This window comes from Salvelinus sp. IW2-2015, linkage group LG25 (genome assembly GCF_002910315.2).
Source record: "Salvelinus sp. IW2-2015 linkage group LG25, ASM291031v2, whole genome shotgun sequence".
NCBI lineage: Eukaryota > Metazoa > Chordata > Actinopteri > Salmoniformes > Salmonidae > Salvelinus > Salvelinus sp. IW2-2015.
Window position 1 is genome coordinate 18957304 of NC_036865.1, and position 21050 is coordinate 18978353.

General features: G+C 42.8%; 1 protein-coding gene across 1 annotated transcript; it reads left to right on the forward strand.

The window, feature by feature from the left end:
* The first annotated feature begins 612 nt into the window (after positions 1-612).
* LOC111951888 (prolyl 4-hydroxylase subunit alpha-1) lies at positions 613-16992 on the forward strand. The gene is made up of 15 exons (XM_023970197.2): positions 613-732; positions 8511-8608; positions 8881-8977; positions 9059-9210; positions 9395-9532; positions 9611-9850; positions 10255-10478; positions 10697-10873; positions 11685-11755; positions 14508-14607; positions 14697-14750; positions 15211-15276; positions 15408-15476; positions 15590-15686; positions 16459-16992. Exons 2-15 carry the CDS (start codon positions 8512-8514, stop codon positions 16527-16529), a joined length of 1653 nt encoding a protein of 550 aa, XP_023825965.1. The 5' UTR covers positions 613-732; position 8511; the 3' UTR covers positions 16530-16992.
* Positions 16993-21050: the final 4058 nt, after the last annotated feature.

Here is a 21050-nt window from a genome sequence, read left to right on the forward strand (position 1 = left end):
TTAAAGAAATAGCCATGAAACTTACAGTAAACAAACCCAAATAGAAAAAATAAGTTTGGTGTGACTATTGCAGCCTGGCCTTTAGGCTAAGGGCCTATAATGGCTTACATTGCTTAAATTATTTGCATACACATATTACATTTTTAGTGGCAAACTGTCAAAGTAAGAATCAACCAACATAAAAGGACAAAAACTTTTTTTAGTAGGGTCTAGGCTAATTGAATGTAAAAGTGTTCAGATGTGGACATAAACCAAACACCAGTTACACACTGTAAACAGTAGTGCATTCTGGAATGCCTAACAGACTAATTCTTCATCATATTTAGGAGTAACATCATTTTATCACGTGTCTGGAGCAAAACGTCCATGCTAATTGTTATATCCCAATAATGACAGGGAAGTAAGGGAAGTAAGGGAACACTTCAGAATTGGTGTGGACGCATGCTCAAAAATTCTCCCCTGAAAATCCCCAGTACCAAACTAGGGTTGAGTGCGTGTGTGCGACTCTGCACGTAGCAGTTTCCGAGGATAGAACCTGCCGCCAGATGGCGAGCCGAGGACCGATGACACGCTGAGGATAAGAGCGACTGGAGGTTGGGGCTGTCATAAACGGTACCAAAGCAACGAGCAGGGACACCTTTGGAGAGCTTGCGAGCGGCTGCCGGGAATATATTTTGGCCACCGGAGTGTTTTTGTGCCACCGTTCCAAGACAAGTCTCTCTTATCATTTCGGTAATAATTCATGTTTGTTTGCATGTTGACAATTATCTGTTTGTTTAAACCTAGCCTAGTGTTAAATTTGATTACCATATCGGATGAGACCTGTATTATTAATAGATAACTTTCTCAATAACTTTCTCTACAAACACGTTGCATGTCCAATATGTGATATCAATTGCTTTTAGTCAGTCTATTGTCTCTATTCTATCAATCAAACTCGTCTTGTCATTTATTTATTTGTAGCCTACTTTACGCACAAAACCTAGCGCCAGGCATCCTATTCCAAACCCATCCACTGCGTAAAATTCCGATGCAACGTGGGTATGAGTTTATTTACACATGACTGTGCCTGCGAAATCTCTCCGTCTCAATAGACTAGAATGCTATGAAAACGTTCCAGATATTGCTTTATTAGGCTATATTTTAAAAGTGACATACTTATGAATATGCCATGGCACTAGCAGGCTATCAAAAGGAAATGTTACAAGCCTTCCTTGGCTAAAATGAATAAACCTGACACTAAACGAAATCGAAAACCGTGGCTGTTACATCGTTGTTAGTGATTGTTACATAGCGGCAAGTCATTTATGCACACGTTGTTACAAAATTAACGTGTGTTTACTGACCTACAAAGGAAAATTGTGTTTATTTGCTGAAGGGGCTAACTGAGTTACTTACTGAATTAACAAGTTGTCTCAATATCCAGTTTCTTGCCGATTGCAGGTAGTAGAGCAATCACATCATTCACAAACTCACATCCCGAGAAACGTCCTTGCGGGGGAGGGGCGAAGACGTGGCAGTACTCTCCACCTTCTCTCTGACTGATTCTGGAACTTTCACTCATAACTACACTACCGGTCAAAAGTTTTGGAACACCTACTCATTCAAGGGTTTTTCTTTATTTTTACTATTTTCTACATTGTAGAATAATAGTGAAGACATCAAAACTATGAAATAACACATGGAATCATGTGGTAACCAAAAAAAGTGTTAAACAGATCAAAATATATTTGAGATTTGAGACTCTTCAAATAGCCACCCTTTGCCTTGATGACAGTTTTGCACACTCTTGCCATTATCTCAACCAGCTTCATGAGATAGTCACATGGAATGCATTTCAATGAACAGGTGTGCCTTCTTAAAAGTTAATTTGTGGAATTTCTTTCCTTAATGCGTTTGAGCCAATCAGTTGTGTTGTGACAAGGAAGGGGGTTATACAGAAGATAGTCCTATTTGGTAAAAGACCAAGTCCATATTATGGCAAGAACAGCTCAAATAAGCAAAGAGAAACAACAGTTCATCATTAGTTTAAGACATGAAGGTCAATCAATACGGAAAATTTCAAGAACTTTTAAAGTTTCTTCAAGTGCAGTTGCAAAAACCATCAAGCGCTATGATGAAACTGGCTCTCATGAGGACTGCCACAGGAAAGGAAGACCCAGAGTTATCTCTGCTGCAGAGGATAAGTCCATTAGAGTTACCAGCCTCAGAAAATGCAGCCCAAATAAATGCTTCAAAGAGTTCAGGGAACAGACACATCTCAATATCAACTGTTCAGAGGAGACTGTGTAAATCAGGCCTTCATGGTCGAATTGCTGCAAAGAAACCATTACTAAAGGACACCATTAAGAAGAGACTTGCTTGGTCCAAGAAACACGAGCAATGGACATTAGACCAGTGGAAATTTGTCCTTTGGTCTGGAGTCCAAATTGGAGATTTTTGGTTCCAGCCGCCATGTCTTTGTGAGACGCGGTGTGGGTGAACGAATGATCTCCGCATGTCTATTTCCCACCGTAAAGCATGGAGGAGGAGGTGTTATGGTGTGGGGGTGCTTTGCTGGTGACACTGTCTGTGATTTGTTCAGAATTCAAAGCACACTTAACCAGCATGGCTACCACAGAATTCTGCAACGATACGCCATCCCATCTGGTTTGGGCTTAGTGGGACTATCATTTGTTTTTCAACAGGACAATGACCCAACACACTTCTAGGCTGTGTAAGAGCTATTTTACCAAGAAGGAGAGTGATGGAGTGCTGCATCAGATGACCTGGCCTCCACAAACCCCCGACCTCAACCAAATTGAGATGGTTTGGGATCAGTCGGACCGCAGAGTGAAGGAAAAGCAGCCATCAAGGCAAAGGGTCGCTATTTGAAAAATCTCAAATATAAAGTATTTTTTGATGTCTCCCGGGTGGCGCAGTGGTCTAAGGCACTGCATTGCAGTGCTAGCTGTGCCATCAGAGACTCTGGGTTTGAGACCAGGCTCTGTTGCGACCGGGAGGTCCATGGGGCGACGCACAATTGGCCTAGCGTCGTCCGGGTTAGGGAGGGTTTGGCCGGTAGGGACTTAAATCCGGAACACTAAATTGAGTATGTTAAGCTTGGCATGGTTACATAAGACAGAAGGTTACTTAACACAAATACGAAAGTAGGGTGGCTGGGTAGGCATATAATGAGAATGTCATGCAACATGTTCGAATCTCATCACAGACAAGTTTCGAATTTGTGCTAATTAACAACTTTGCAACTACTTAGCATGTTAGCTAAACCTAACCGTTTAACATAACTCCTAACCTTATCCCCTAGCCTAGCTAACATTAGCCACCTTGGTAACGTTAGTCACAACAAATTGGAATTTGTAATATATCTTATGTTTTTCAAATTCAGAACATATTGTACTAATTGCAATTAGTAACATATTGTACAAATTGCAATTAGTAACATATCATACTAAATGGATGATGGACATCCACAAATTAACACATACAGTACCATACGAAACGTAACATATCATACTAATTTGAGTATCCTGGATTTACATTTACTATGTTACGTCTACCCCTGCATCCAGGTTGTTATTCTCCCAAAAATGACTGTAGTACAGTTTGGGGATTTTTTTACCTTTCAGGTTTATGTAAGTATTTGGGCTTCAGCAGCCCTCAAATATATGGACTATAGTAATAGAATGAATTGATGTCACATTTCAAGTTTGTTTTTGGTGTCAGGTTGTGTGACCTTTGAGCCTCCCCTTTCACAGACATTTCTCACCAGACCAGGATAATACTAAACTGGGCCAATGATGTCCTGTCAAATGGTGCATTTTGAGCTCTTGTGTGTTGGTGCCCTTGTATGGCACACTTAATCTAGTGGGGTCTTTTTGTGAAAACCATGGCCACTGTTAAAGAATTACGACTGAGGATAACAATATTACTTTGTAGGTTGTAGCTATCAATTGTCCTATTAACAATCACCCATATTAGCAAACTTATTTAATTTCAAACTTCACATTTCTCTAGTAGCGCCCTATAGGTTATTTATTGTAATGAACAATATCAGCAAAATCTCCATGATAAGTGGTCGGTTTGGTCGGTGTCGATCATTTCTGGATTATCTTTCCACCTATAGTGTGGGGTCATTGTATCAGGGGCGCAACTTTGGTTTTAGAAGTGGGGGGGGGAATAATAATAATAATTCTTATTAAAAAATGTTTGATCCAGTCAGATATAACACTCCAAACAGCCTACCCGACCACTCGGAGACGTCCGCATGGTCCCACCGTGGCCTCGTTTTGTATCACATTCCAATGATAAAACTGGGGGGGATAAAAATGCAATTTCAGAATGTGAGGGGGGGCATGTCCCCCGTCCCCAGTGAAAGTTGCGCCCCTGCATTGTATGGTTTATGTTGTATAAAATTGTAAAGATAAGACCTTTATTAAATGACTTGCGAGGTTAATACTTCTCTTCTATAATATCAGTGCTTTTGTATGTCTAGGATATTGCAGGTTTTACAGAATATCTGTACAGATGGGTGCTCCACGACTCTCCCTAAAAACCACAGGAATGGAGCCTTCATATCTACATTTCAAGTGTGAAGTCATGCAGTCTGAAATTTCTCCATGGCCTACACTCTTAGAAAAATAGGTGCTATCAAGAACCTAAATGGGTTCTTCGGCTTTCCCCATAGAAGAACCCTTTGAAGAACCCTTTTTGGTTCCAGTTAGAACTGATTTCCAGAGAGGGTTCTACCTGGAACCCTTTTTTGTCTTTGTGATCATAACAGATCAGTTAGCATCTATCATATCAGGTGATTTTTATTTAACTAGGCAAGTCAGTTAAGAACAAATTCTTATTTACAATGATGGCCTACCGGGGAACAGTGGGTTAACTGCCTTGTTCAGGGGCAGAATGACAAATTTTTACCTTGTCAGCTCTGGGATTCAATCCAGCAACCTTTCAGTTACTGGCCCAACACGCTAACCACTAGGCTACCTGCCACCCCCTGTGCTTATAAGATATTCCAGTTGAAGGTGAAACAAAGCTCAAACAGTAGTTTGAATTCAACATCATACAATAAGGATGTGTGCGTGCATGTGGGTGTGCGTGTGCGTGCATGTGGGTGTGCGTGTGCGTGCATGTGGGTGTGCGTGCATGTGGGTGTGCGTGTGCGTGCATGTGGGTGTGCGCGCGCGTGCGTTTGAAGTACCAGAATGCTCACTTTGGTCAGACACAGGAAGGTTTCATTCTAATAGTGTAGGATGTTGACACTTAGTCTGGTCATCCAAAGGTTAGTCATGACTGTGTGTGTTTCATCCAGCCTTTGAAATACACTAACAGCCCCTATAACTCCCTTTTAAAGCAAATTTAATACAGTCATTAGTTATATTACAACTTCACTTCACAAATGGCGAAACTGTAACAATGTGAGGCTAATGATCTAAAACTAAAAAAAATGTGATTGACAGACCGGGAAGGTTTTTTCACTCACAAGTGATATTCTGTCTGTGGCACTGGCACAATACCTCTATTACCTAATATAACCACCAGCTGCTTTGCCAATCCCTTGTCCATCCCTTGTCCATCCCTTGTCTATCCCTTGTCCATCCCTTGTCTATCCCTTGTCCATCCCTTGTCCATCCCTTGTCTATCCACTTGTCTATCCCTTGTCCATCCCTTGTCTATCCCTTGTCTATCCCTTGTCCATCCCTTGTCCATCCCTTGTCTATCCCTTGTCCATCCCTTGTCCATCCCTTGTCTATCCCTTGTCTATCTCTTGTCTATCCCTTGTCTATCCCTTGTCTATCCCTTGTCAATATTTAATTTTCCCACTGACTTGCCCTCTATTTGCCATGCGTTAGTAACTGGAGGGTAATGACTGACTTCTGTAAGTGTAGCTTGGACATAAGCTTCAAACTGTGAATGAGTGATTGAACCTCATTGAGGTGTGTGTGTTTCCCAGGTAACACAGTGTAATGAGAGAGTTGACGTAAAAGGACTTAACTCTACAGTAGCACTGGATAACACTAACCTCAGGCTTGTTTGAAACAAGTAGGCCCTACAGGCATATGACAAGTACTAACGGATTATTGGTCCAAGGAGGTTAAACCTCAGGGAAAGAACGCAGACTCATTTTGTAAAGTGGTTCATCTGTTTTCTATACAGGCAAAGGGATTTCTCCTGGGACTGGTTACTGCTAGTTGAAACCCAGTTACGTACGGGTGTCTGTAGAGCAGCCATTTGAGGTTAGTGGCTCTCTTAGAGGCTTGGTAATTAACAGTAACACTTTACATGCTCTGGCATAACACTTTGAGGCCATTACCATAACAGTGACACTGTCACTACTGTCACTCTGCACTCTGCAATAAGGTTGATATTCTTATGCTGCCAATCTGCTATAAAACTCATAAGTGAAGTGTTACTGTCATTTGAGCACCAGTGAGAAACATTACTGTAAGTGGTGTAGTACTGTGTAAGACAACTCTGTGTCTCTCTGTGATAAATAGAATTTAACACGTGAACGTATAAAGCATTTAACGTGTACACACCGTTTTGCACTTACAGTTCTTGGCTTCTGGCTCTTTCCACTCCCTGTTGACCTTCATAGAAATATCACCTGTATGTGTTTCCTTTGTTTTCAATCAAATCCTCACTCTGTTTAAGAAAATGAGGACTTGCCTAAGCCTGTCCATTGCCTAAACCTTCAGTAGATAGAGTCTCTGTTGGCTGAGTTGGTGCCAGAGGGGGGAAGGTACGTGCAATGACCTTTACATTGGCAGCGGGTTAGTATTTTTTATATATACTTCATATTGGCGCTGCTTTCAATCCTGTCTCTCTTTGACCCCCTTATTCATAATATGGTGAGTTATGCGTAAAGGTAATCCTATATGCCATAATTATAGATATCCAAATATTAGAAATTGTACTTGTGACCTTATTTTTTGGGTCCTTCCTACTTCCTCAGCCTTCATCTCATGTGCACAGTAGAATGCAGATGTGTGTCACCAGCTTGTATGTTTTAGATGTTAGTGATCGTCAGTCCTGTGTCAAGTGTCTTCCAAACAACCCTCGAGGTTGCCAGATTGGTATTTCCGTATCAGTGCAGCTAGGATTTAGATGTATGCACCTGTTTTGAGTTATGTTTTGCCTGCAGTATTTAAACAATATAAACTCTTATGCTAGGATGAATTGGGTGTGTGTCAGCTACAGGACAAAGAGTGCTACTGCTTTCAGCCAGATCAGCTACTGTTAACACAGAGAGGTTATACTGCAGGCTTTGTCCAATGTTGCCATTCGTTCTTACATGCTTAATGAGTAGTAGGTATGCTAGATAAGCTAATGTGTAGAGGGGTGATTCATTTTTGTTGCTAAATAGAGAAATCTGCTAGATAGTACTGTAGCATTCACGGAACTTCCAGTGTTAAAGTTTCCCGCAATGTGGACTTGTCTCTATTGATGAGGTATTGTCTGTGTGTTTTAAAGACCCCAGGCTAATAGGGACGTGTGTTTGTGAAATAGAGGTAATGTCTATGTGTGAAGTCCCCTCCTCCCCTCCTCCCATTTCTGGCCCATCCGTCCGCCTCCATGTCCATCCCTGAGGGCAATATAGACAGGCATGTTTGTTCAAACAAGGCCCACGCTACTTCCCTGACACACACACACTGGACGACTAGTGGAGGCTCGCTATGGGGGTAGGAAGAGCACAGTACCACTCCCGCAGGGCTAAGTCATGTCTAGATAGGGGCAGCCAGGCAAAAGCCATGACAGTGCCAACTCCAGAGCTCATGTTCCAAGCTAGGCACTCTATGGCCACATCCAAGGGGTTATATTCATCTCAGTGTGGTGGGTGAGGCAGAGAGGAAGTCATTCAATGTAATACTGTTTTAGAGGACTACTCTCTTTGAAACACACTAACACACGCGCATGCATGCACACACCCACCCACACACTAACACTCCCTTTCTTTTTTCTGTTTGCTATTTCCCTATGGCTTATTCTTCCACGGCCTCACACTGACGAAACCACTCTTTGGGGGTTGAGGATTGAGGCCTTGCTGTGTCAGCCTGCAGACAGCCAGGGTTAGGGTTTGTCCTGCCTTCAAGGAATGTCCATTCCCACTTCTATTTTAAGTATTTGAGAGGCAGCACAGGTATAGCTAATTGTATGTGTTTTCTGACCTGTGTGTCAGGATAGTCTAAACTCTGGGGGAAAAGATGAGTGGACTATGATGCTATAAGTTTCAGATGTATCGGAGAAATTCTGGGAAATATAATTCGCAATTATATTCTTCGTCAAGAAATTCTCTCCTGTAGATCATTGGACCATTCTGTCAAAAGGGAACGCCCCTGTTGATTATGACTATTTCTAGTACATTAGCTGACAGATTGTTCGAGTGAGCAAACAACATACGTTCATTGTCCTTCTTTCACTCCTCCTCATTCTGGCCTCCTCTCTTTTCCTCTCTCTGCCACCCCCTCTCTCTCTCTCTATCTCTCTGTCTTTCTCTCTCCCAGTATGTCCAGGATGGAGGGACAGTGTTGGTGGTATTTACTGGTGTTGAGCTGCCTGTTCCAGACTCTTTCAGCCCACAGTGACTTTTACACATCCATCGGTGAGACTCCTCCCATCCCTATGAGATACATAGTCATATGGTTGTGAGACAGGTGTTGGGTCTGCCCTCAAAGCCTGTCTGTCAAGCACATACTGTGCATTTTATCTACCCAGAAGTACGGGTTTCTACCCGAAAGTACGGGTTCTTATTTTTTCTCATCTACACAGAAGTTGAAAGATATAGTACACAGTGTATTCCTTATCATCATGTGTATGATTGGTTTAACTAAACTTCAAATAAAGTTTGATAATGTGTGCATTTTCCTCCCTTAGGTCACATGACAGATCTGTTGTACACAGAGAAAGACTTAGTCACTTCACTGAAGAATTATATCACGGCAGAGGAGAACAAGCTGAAGCAGGTTAAACAGTGAGTGTCCACACGCACACGCGCACACGCACACGCACACAGAGTAGCTGAATTGTGTCTCTTCTCCCATCCCTCTCTTAGGTGGGCAGAGAAGCTGGATGTGTTATCAGCCATAGCCATGCAGGACCCCGAGGGCTTCCTGGGAAACCCGGTCAACGCCTTCAAACTGATGAAGAGGCTGAACACAGAATGGGGAGACCTGGAGAGCCTGGTGCTGAAGGACACCAAGGACGGTTAGATATGATGACACTATGAAGTTCACATTAGAAGAGATGAAAAGGAAGTTGAAAAGTAGTCACAAAGCAGCAATGACAGATACTAGTTTTTTAACATAAATTATTTGCTGCAATGTTTGTTTGTCTTTTAGATGCTCACAGTGAGCATCCTCACTAATGAGGATCTCTGTCCTTCTCTCAGGCTTCATCTCTAACCTGACCCTCCAGAGGCAACACTTCCCTACCGATGAGGACCAGACAGGCGCAGCCAAGGCACTGCTCAGACTGCAGGACACCTACAGACTGGACACCATCACCATCTCTACAGGAGACCTGCCAGGTAATGTTAGGGAGCGCTAGAGAGAGAACCTCAGGCCTTTCATAATTTGTAGGTTTGTAATCACTGACTCATCCACAGGAGTGACGCACAAGAGCCCCATGACAGTGGAGGACTGCTTTGAGCTGGGGAAAATTGCCTACAGCGAGGTGGACTACTACCACACTGAGCTATGGACGGAACAGGCCCTAAAGCAGCTGGACGAAGGAGAGGAGTCTACCGTGGACAAGGTCACCGTGTTGGACTACCTCAGCTATGCTATTTACCAGCAGGGGGATCTAGGCAGGGCCCTGGAGCTCACCAAGAGGCTACTCATGCTGGGTGAGTTACCCTAATGCGGCTCAGAATGAAGGAGTTAAACTAGTCACACCGGGAGCGAGGATTTGAAGGACACACTGACAGAGTTAAAGGAGAGCACACTAAAGGAGCTAAGTTATGGGATGGGTATACTTGGAGGTTAACTGGTAGTGTAACACTGTGAATGTTAATGAGTGCTGAGGGAATATGATGCCCTCCGGGTGAATCATTGAACAACATTTGCTGTCCTGTATGCCCAGCATAAACTGGTATAGAGGATTACTCATGAAATGTCCCAGGTGGCAGTAGGGTCTGAAGTTAGTGATTCAGATAGATCCAGATGAAAATTCTAAATGACTCTTCCTTGTCTGTTTACTGTATGAGCATCAGTATTCCATCTCACTGTCCCCTCTCTCACCTCACTCCAGACCCGGAACACCAGCGTGCCAACGGCAACCTGAAGTACTTTGAGTTTCAACTGATAAATCAGAGGAAGGCCCAGGCCCAGGAGGCCCAGAAGGCCCGGGAGGAGGGCAAGGAGCGAAGGAAGAGACTGACGAGTGATGCCTCCAAGAAGAAGAAGCGCTTCAGGGAGCCTGTCCCAGAGAGGAAGATGTATGAGATGCTGTGTCGAGGGGAGGGCATCAAGCTGGTGAGGAGGAATTACTCACTCACACACACACACATACGAAAAATGTATCAACCCCTACAAAAATGTCCATTCATTATAATCAACATAATAATGAATATTTCCTGTTACTGCAGGATTATTTTCCTGCTATAGCAACTGGCTCAAATTACGATCCTACGTCTGTATGTGTAAATCTGTCTGTCTTACCTCCCTCTATCCGCCCCGTCTCTGCCTTGTAGACCCCCCGCAGACAGAGACGGCTTTTCTGCCGTTACTTTGACAACCACGGTCACCCCAAGTACCTCCTGAGCCCGGTGAAGCAGGAGGATGAGTGGGACCGGCCCTACATAGTCCGCTACCATGACATCATCTCTCACGGCGAGATTGAGAAGGTCAAAGAGCTGGCCAAGCCCAGAGTGAGTTCCACTCTCTGTCAGTGTGTGTGTGCTATATTGAGATAATAAGGGTTCAGAAGGGTGTCATGGCCACACAGATGTGTCTGAGAGAAGGGTTTCATGGTCCTACAGAAGTGGATTTGCTGTGGATATGTTCTGTGGTAATCAGAGAGGCTCGTACTAGTAACTGTCTGACCAGCTGCAGCTGTGTCTGCAGAGTCAAGGCCACTAGTAGACAGAATGAATAGGAAATGTTCATGCTAAACATAAACACTCTTCCCACTGGGCACAGACATCATTTCAACGTCTAGTTTTGATTTACATTTGGTTGAGTTGTCAACTAACATCAATTCAACAAAACATGTCACCATGTCATTGGATTTAGGTTAAAAGACAACATTTCCTTACATTGATGACTTTTTCAAATCCAATCAGTCAGACATGGAAACAACATTGATTCAACCAGTTTTTGCCCAGTGGGATGACAGTATGTATCGATCAATTCAATGAGTGTTGACTTACTTCTAGACACATATTCAGACTATTAGTAGAGGTCTTTGAACTTGATGTTGACCTAGTAGTAGTTGCCAAGAGTCCATGAAAAAAGTGATTTTCAGACAAAGGCCTATTGCTATAAATGGTTAGACAGGACGTATTCCCAGAGGGAACAGCAAGCTTTTAGTGTGTGTGGTGAGGGGTGTATATCAAAGAGCCATGGAAGTGGAGGTAGGTTGAGCCCTGTTAGCCCACGCAAAGCAGGGTCTGGTGGGTGGAGGTGGGTGATGAAGGTGGTGTCAGGGTACCCTCTAAACCCCCTCTCCCTGCCTTATAGCTCCGCCGGGCCACCATCTCCAACCCCATCACTGGTGTGCTCGAGACTGCCCCCTACAGGATCAGCAAGAGGTAAGGTGTAGCCAGGTGCAGGCAGGGGAGAGAAGGGTGTCAAGGGGAGGGGTGGAACAGGAGGGGGAGCACCCATAAACCCTCTCCTCATTCGCACCCCAGCTCAAACCCCTCCTCTTACACCTGCCACTGGCCTATGCCTCTGTGTCCGGACCGTATTCCTCCCTCCCTCCAACGCTGAAAGACTCCTCTGCTGAAGCACAGAACCATACTTTTACTGAACCCTCCTTCACTCTCTCTCTGATTCATTTTCTTAGTCTAACCATAAATCAGATTCTAGAATAGTTCAGGGGTGTTCTAGAAGTTCAGAGTATAAGCTAATGAATAAGGAGAGATGATTGTATGGTCCTGTCTGTGGTGAAAATGTGTTTCTGCTCAGGAGTTCTCTAGGATGTTAACCCAGTGGAGTGGGAGGAGAAAAGGTGTAGTTGCTTTTGGCCAACTAAGGGTGTGTCGGGAGCAGTACTTTTCACAAATACTCTGTTCCTTTCATCACTAATGTAATCACTAGTTCAGCATTCTCCTAAACTAGAGAATAAACCATTAAGTTATACTACCCTTGGGTTAAAGGACTGGCCCTGAAACAACCCCTGGCATACTGCTGGAATAAAATTAACCGCTTGTGACCGGATCTGCTTTTCTCTCTCCTCTCTGTTTCTTTCACTTCCCGTTTCCCTCTACTTCATCTATCGTTTTGGTGTGTTACCTCTCTCTCTCTCTCTCTCTGTCTGTCTGTTTTTTCTTGTGCCCGGGCAACTAGCTATGGCAGCCACAGTACATGACCCCCTAACTGGGAAACTCACCACGGCCATGTACAGAGTCTCCAAGAGGTAAGGGGTCAAAGGTCATAATACATTTGGGTCTCCAGAGACCCCCCCCCCCATCCCCTCTGGTCTCCCATCCCATACCACCTGACCTGCCCTGCATCCCCAGGATGTGCTATCCAGGTTTTGGCATGTCTTTGGGTCAGTAGGGCCACCTCACCACCTTTTTCTGCAATGAATCTATGCTGCTCTCTTACAATCAGATGAATGAGGTCATTCTGGCTTCTCTCCTCCTCTGTGCTACTGTGCAGACAGGGCCAATTACACCTCAAGTTTGTGCACACGAACGAACGCACATCCACCCACATTCCCTCTCTCTCGCTCTCTCTCTCTCAGTTCATAATTTTGATGAATAGTGAGTGCCCACTTGTGTAGATCTAATACACCAGACAACCCCAATCTATGGTCAGACTGCTGATTGTAGGGGAACATGCCAATCTTTAGTCATAGTTACTTTAATAACTTTCATCTTCTTAAAAATAGAAATGCTCATGCCACACCCATACCACCCCCATACCACCCCACATCACTTTGGTTTTACTGCGCCTGCTTATTACTGTGTATATTGGAGTGTGTATTTGTGTGTGTGTTTGCTAGGGTGTGCACGTGTGTCTGCATGCAAGTGTAGATGTGTGTGTGTCTATCTGCCTGTGTGTCTGGGTCTGTGTCTTCGTGTTGAAGTATGTGCAACTGTGTGTGTGGTGAAGGGTTAACTGAACTGAGCGTGAACCTCATTTAAACTGACAACGAGGTCAAAGTGGGAGAGTAATCACAGCAGGGGAGAGAATTTGAAGGAAGAGAAACTTTTTGACCTAACCAGCACTCTATCATGTCCAATTTATGTTTTACTGTCTTCACTTCCCTAACAGCAACTTCTAATAAATCACTTTACTCACACACACATAGACTAACACACATCTTAGTTTTGAATTTGGCTAACCTTACAAGGAATTTCAGTATTAAGTAATACACACAGTATATTGCACTGGGAAAGAGGAGTCATCTTATTGGCTGAGAGATTCAACAATGTATCCAATAAAAAGGGATGGTGTGTGTAGAGCAGATGGCTGAACTTGAATGGACCTCAAACTTTAGCCCTCTCGCCGTGAAAACATTGCTACAACTCTCACTTTATGCAGTGTATGGCAAATCTATTAAGCAGAGAATCTACCATTTTAATGCTATTTTCTGTGGTTTGACACTTTTTTATTTTCACACTGTGCCTCGTGGTGCATGACCCAGAAAAACGACTACAAAATAATCTTGAGGTCCATGAAATGACAGATAAGTTATTGTGACGTCTTTATATGATATGTGAAAGAAGCCATGACTCCCAGTGAGAATGGAATGCTCCCTGTTGGAGGGGGTGTTTTAGACCACTGGGCCAGGGTGGATGGTGAAAGACTGGTAGTGTTCACTAAAAGCATTCAAAAAAATCTCCCCTCTGGGCCCCTAAAGTAAACTCATCAACCACCAAAGCCCTTGTGACCTCCAGAACTCTCCCAAGTCACGCGATGACTGCAAACTCAGAGCTTCAGCCTATAGAAGGCTTACATGATTGAAAAGTACATAAATAATACACACAACTTTATTTAGTTACTCCTAAACTTCACTCTGACCAATGTACGCTGAGCTGATTGGAGACTCTGTCGGGACGCTTTCTAAAGTCCTTCCTCTTCCTGTCTCAACGCTCCTCCCACTTCTCATGTATCATCTGCACGTAACACATGAACCTACTGTAGTGTATATATTTAATCTTCAGCAGTAGCTTGCAGCATGCTTTGTCTGTTCTCTCTCTCTCTCTCTCCTAGACTGTTCATCCGTAATAACTACTATACTATAGTGACTCTACCACCCCCCTGTGACGATTTACACACCCTGTATTTGACCTGTTATCCCTGCACCCCTGTGTCCTTCCCCTGTCCCAGTGCTTGGCTAACAGCGTATGAACACCCAATGATTGACCAGATAAACCAGCGGATTGAGGACCTCACAGGACTGGAGATGGACACTGCGGAAGAGTTGCAGGTAAAGTGTGTGTGTTTGAGTGTGTGTCGTTGTTTGAGATGGTTGACAGTTACATTTCCAATATTAATGATCTCACTGTTGCTTTGCAGGTTGCAAACTATGGTGTGGGTGGGCAGTATGAGCCCCACTTTGACTTTGGACGGGTTAGTATTGCCCTGCAGCCTTGATTTAATGACTGCACACATTATTGCTGTAAGACGTTTTTGGATTGCATATAGCAGGGATCATCAACTAGATTCAGCAGCTAGACTATTTTTTTCTTGAGCAGATGGACAGGGGGCCGGACCATAATTACTAATAATTTGTAGTCTGCAAATTGACCGCAAGAAGCCCAAACAGATATACTGTATGTGATTGTACACAAATGTTAGCAAGGCTTGAAATGATTATGTTTTAGTCAAATTATATATCTCTCTATTATGCGTGGGATTACTTTGGAACAGAATTCCAAAATTCAAATAACTCTGAGCTGTTTTGATGGTGTTGTTAGATTCTTTTATGTAAACAACAAAATTGAATGGGCAACAGTGACACTTAGGATGTGGCATTTCTGCTCATAATGATCACGTGATGTCATGATAACTTGTGTTTCTCGCTCTACAGAAAGATGAGCCTGATGCCTTCAAAGAGCTGGGCACTGGAAACCGCATAGCCACCTGGCTTTTCTATGTGAGTGCTCTGTATTCATGAGACTGCTTCCTTCTTTGCCCCCTGCCCTAAAATAAATACTATTTTTTTGGTCTCTTGAAGAGTCCAAGGTGATAATAGTTGATGACTAGTTCCTGTTTTCTCGGTTCTAGATGAGTGACGTGGCAGCAGGAGGTGCTACAGTATTCCCAGATGTGGGTGCTGCAGTATGGCCCAAAAAGGTGACTAAATGCTTGTGAGCAATGAGCATGTGTATTTGCAGCCTACAGTATGTGTATGACTGTAGGTACATAGTTCCCTGTAACCTGTCTCTACTGTGTGTGATGTATTACAGGGGACTGCCGTGTTCTGGTACAACCTGTTTCCCAGTGGGGAGGGAGACTACAGTACAAGGCACGCAGCCTGCCCAGTATTGGTGGGCAACAAGTGGGGTGAGTTTGTGTGTTGAAACGACCTAAATGTAGCTGTGTAAATGTCTATGACACTGTTATAACCATAGACATCCTATTAAATGACCATTATTACTAGTATTGTAATTCCTAAATCTGTAGTTATAACTCCCACCACGGTCATTCCTTTACTTTTCTCAAGTGATCATTGTTGTGGTCTTCACCAAGTTCTCTGATATAAGCTGAGTGTACAAAACATTAAGAACACCTTCCTAATATTGAGTTGCCCTCAGAAACAGCCTCAAATCGTCGGGGCATGGCCTCTACAAGGTGTCGAAAGCGTTCCACTGGGATGCTGGCCCATGTTGACCCCAATGTTTCCCACAGTTGTGTCAAGTTGGCTGGATGTCCTTTGGATGGTGGACCATTCTTAATACACACGGGGAACTGTTGAGGGTGAAAAACCCAACAATGTTGCAGTTCATGGCACATACTACCATACCCAGTTCAAAGGCACTTAAATATTTTGTCATGCCCATTCACCATCTGGATGGCACACATACATAATCCATGTCTCAATTGCTTAAAAATCCTTCTTGAACCTTTCTCCTCTCCTTCATCTACACTGATTGAAGTGGATTTAACAAGTCATAGCTTTCACCTGGATTCACCTGCTCAGTCTATGTCATGGAAAGATCAGATTTTCCTAATGTTTTGTACACAGTATTGCAGACTAGAGTACTGTAGATTTTTTACCAGACTAGGCTATGGTACAGTAGCTAACGTCTTTCTCTGTTCTCCTTGTCACCCTCAGTATCAAACAAATGGATCCATGAAAGAGGGCAGGAGTTCCGGCGACCCTGTGGCCTGAATGAGACTGCATGATGAGGGAAGGCTTTTCCCTTCCATGCCCCTCTTCTTCTACCCCTCTCCTCCTCTATCGTTCTCTTCCTCTACCCCTCTTCAACCCCAGGGTCTGAGAGCACTGCTGTGGATGACAGGCCGTGAAAAGGGGGCCATTGGCATCCCTCCTTCTCCTCTTCCTCCCTCCTTCACGTCATCCGTTCCTTACCCCCGCTCTGTACCTCTGAGCCCAGGATGTTTTGGGGCTTTCAGCTTGGACAGTATTAGTGGTGTTCTGACTGACATGGTGCTCTCATGGCTCTTTGATATGTCTCAAATGAACACGTGTGTTCACCCTTATGTCTTTGTTTGCACTTTTTACGGGCTCTGTACACAGCAAAAAATGGTCATTTCAGAGCACAGGTTCTGCATCTTGCTCTGTTCTAATGTAAATAATATCTCCTCTCTAAGTGCATGTCCATAGTATTCCATGGACTGTTTTCTCAATTCAGGTCAAGTGTTTACTCCATCTCTTATTTCAACACTGATGTCACTCCAGTTTATACTAACATATCTCTCTCAAAAACACACACCACACACACAGACATACACTCCCACGTACAGCACAGACAATCTTATCTGACGTTTAACTGTTTATAGCTGGGGTATCATTTGTTTTTTAAGATCTGGTTTGGTATTTAACTGACTTTGGATTTGAATACTCACTCACGTTTTTAACAGAACATTTGATTCTTTGGCCATACAGATGAGTTGCGCTTCCCCATTTGTGTGATGGAAAAGAGGGAGGGAGAAACATTGGACATGGTGTCTTTAAAATCTTGGAAAATTCACTCAGATTCATGCAACCTTAAAGTGTATCGATGTGGGCCCATCCATAAAAAGTAGTGGTGTTTTTTAGAAGGCAAGACAAAGATTTTCTGGTGTTTTCCCCACTGAAAAGTATTGTGAGGCCTGTTTCTTTATGTAATACTATCTGGGGGCCTCAAGGAAGAAACATGATATTTATATCTGACAAGATTCACCCATTGTGTGGTTTGTACATCCTTTCAAATATGCAGGAATATTTTTGGAAGTGTGAAATTAATATTTTCTATAGAAATAAAGTCTAAATGTCATTGCTACCCACCTGAGTGATGTTGTTTTTTTCCCTCTCTGTTACGTTCGTCGATGGAAGGATCGGACGAAGGTGCAGTGTGGTAGGCATACATCTTTCTTTATTTAATGAACACTGAAAAAACAACAAATACAAAACGTCTAGTAGGGCTAAACAGCACAGTACCAAAAACAAGATCCCACAAACTACAGGTGGAAAAAGGCTGCCACACCCTGACCTAACCAAATAGAGAATTAAAAGGATCTCTAAGGTCAAGGCGTGACACTCTCATCAACTACATTTTTAAAGCCCTCAGCTATGACCCCTACATTTTCAGGTGGGTGTTTTGTAGGCCATCTTCACTAAAATATCCAATAGGAAGTACTGTAGTCTATGATGGTTTATAAAAGCTACAATGGATGTGAGATGCTATGTACTGTTTATGTGTGAGGAAGGAAGAGAAAGTGTGTGTGTGTGGTCAGCTGTAGACACACGGGGCCATATCAGAACACTGGCCTGGCTCCAGATTGATTGGAAGGGAGGAGGCCTCTGTCTGTGTTGGTGAATGAAAGAATGTGTTTGGTATCATCAGAAATACAATATTGTGTGCATGTGTGGGTGGGTGGGTGGGTGGGTGCAGACGCGCCTGTTAAATCACTGCTAGGACCTGATTGCTGTCACACCCCCTTGCCTTATTAAAGTCCAGAATAACATTCCTAAGGTCTGCACTGTTGGAGGGGACAGTGTCCAGACCTGGGAATTAAATTCCAAGAGCTATCTGCGGCTTCTCTCCCTAATCACTTCAATTTTCCTATGGTGTCCTACAGTGCCTCTGTGTGTACACAGATGGGAAAGCACTTATTATCTCCAAAGTTATTATCACTAGGGACATTTTATTTTATTTTTTTACCTGGTATTTCCAGCATTATCCACTAGGTTTGCTGCCTGTAGAAAATATGAATAATAATTATATAATTGACACAAGCTGTCTCCAATCAATGAATCCGACCGGGACTCAAACCCGGGTCTAGCACCTGTCAAGCCAACAAAATGAACTATAGAGTACCACAGTATGAGTCATAAGTACTACTACTGCAACCACATCAGTTGAAATGATATTGTCAATGCTTTGGATGCTAAGATGAATTGTGCTGCTCTATTTCTAGATTTGTCAAAAGCTTTTGATGCAGTTGATCATTCAATCTTATAGAGTAAGCTGTCTGTGTTAAGCCTTGGCACTGATGCCTGTATGGTTTCAGAATTATCTTAGCGACAGAACCCAGGCTTTTATGATAGACGGCGTTAACCTCTTAAATATGTTTAATATTGTGTATTATGTGTTTTATTATAGTGTGTTTTATTTGTAATGTATAAAGTGCATTCGGAAAGTATTCAGACCCCTTGACTTACAGCCTTATTCTAAAATGGATTCAATTGTTTTTTCCCTCTCATCAATCTACATACTCTACCGCATAATGACAAAGCATAAAACAGGATTTTAGAATTTTTGGCAAATTAATAAAAAATAAAAAATTGAACAATCTCATTTACAGAAGTATTCAGACCCTTTACTCAGTACTTTGTTGAAGCACCTTTGGCAGCGATTACAGCCTCAAGTCTTCTTGGGTATGACGCTACAAGTGTGGCACACCTGTATTTGGGGAGTTTCTTCCATTCTTATCTGCAGATCTTCTCAATCTCTGTCAGGTTGGATGGGGAGTGTCACTGCACAGCTATTTTCAGGTCTATCCAGAGATGTTCGATCAGGTTCAAGTCCTGGGTCTGGCTGGGCCACTCAAGGACATTCAGAGACTTGTCCTGAAGCCACTCCTGCGTTGTCCTGGCTGTGTGCTTAGGGTCGTTGTCCTTTTGGAAGGGGAACCTTCGCCCCCAGTCTGAGGTCCTGAGCAGAGATGGAAAAAGTACCCAATTGTCATACTTGATTAAAATCAAAGATACCGTAATAGAAAATGACTCAAGTAAAAGGGAAAGTCACCCAGTAAAATAATACTTGCGTCAAAGTCTAAAAGTATTTGGTTTTAAATATACTTTAAGTATCAAAAGTAAATGTAATTGTTATATACTTAAGTATCAAAACTAAAAGTATATATTACATTTCACATTCCTTATGTTAAAACCTCTACGGGATCGGGGTCCCCCCCGTCGGACGGTTGAGCTAACGTAGGCTAATGTGATTAGCATGAGGTTATAAGTAACAACAAAAAAATCCCAGGACATAGACATATCTGATATGGGCAGAAAGCTTAAATTCTTGTTAAATCTAACTGCACTGTCCAATTTACAGTAGCTATTACAGTGAAAGAATACCATGCTATTGTTTGAGGAGAGTGCACAATTATGAACTTGAAAATGTATAAATAAACCAATAAGGCATATTTGGGCAGTCTTGATACAACATTTTGAACAGATATGCAATGGTTCATTGGATCAGTCTAATAATTTGCACATACACTGCTGCCATCTAGTTGCCAAAATCTAAATTGCACCTGGACTGGAAAATTATGGCCTTTCTCTTGCATTTCAAGGATGATGGTCCAAAACAATCAAAATAAATAAACGCATGTTTTTTTTCTTTGTATTATCTTTTACCAGATCTAATATGTTATATTCTCCTACATTAATTTCCCATTTCCACAAACTTCAAAATGTTTTCTTTCAAATGGAATCAAGAATATGCATATCCTTGCTTCAGGTCCTGATCTACAGGCAGTTAGATTTGGGTTTTGGGTAGATTTTAAGTAAAAGGGTTGGATCCTTTAAGCCAGGTATTCCTAAAATACATTTCTTCACATTTTCAAACAGTCCATTTATGAGTAGCCTCGTATCACTGCCCAAAATTTGATTAAATAATCGTGTGTTCTGCGAAATAACAACACAATGTCAAATACAGGTAGCCTAGTCAAATAATTAACATCCAATCACATTAACTGTTACTCTCTCGTGGGAATTCCACTAACGGTCCTTATGTAGCCAAACGTAGCTGCTGCTCATTCCATTTGCTCGAAAATTGATGAATGGTTAAAAAAAGTAAGGCCCACGTCCATAGAAACACATACCAGCTCTACTGGTAGTACTGCTACTACCAGCAGTACTACCAGCAGTACTACACCTGCACCTTTCGACGACACAAGTTGTTCTTCCACAAGCACATCCAATGCTAATTCTATATTTGTTGTTAACCCAGCTAGCATGGACTCTGACGGTTGTGAATCTGATGCAGCCGAAGAGCTACTGCCCCCTTACCTGGGAAAGCACTGAACAACAGACAGGGACGTTGGACCATCGAAGAGGCGCAAATATGATGAGAACTACATTGTTTTGGGGTTCACTTATATTGGGAGTAGTGCCTTTCCTCAGCCACAGTGTGTTATATGTGCAAAAGTACTATCTCACAACTAGATGAAACCACTCTTCAGCAGGCATTTAGA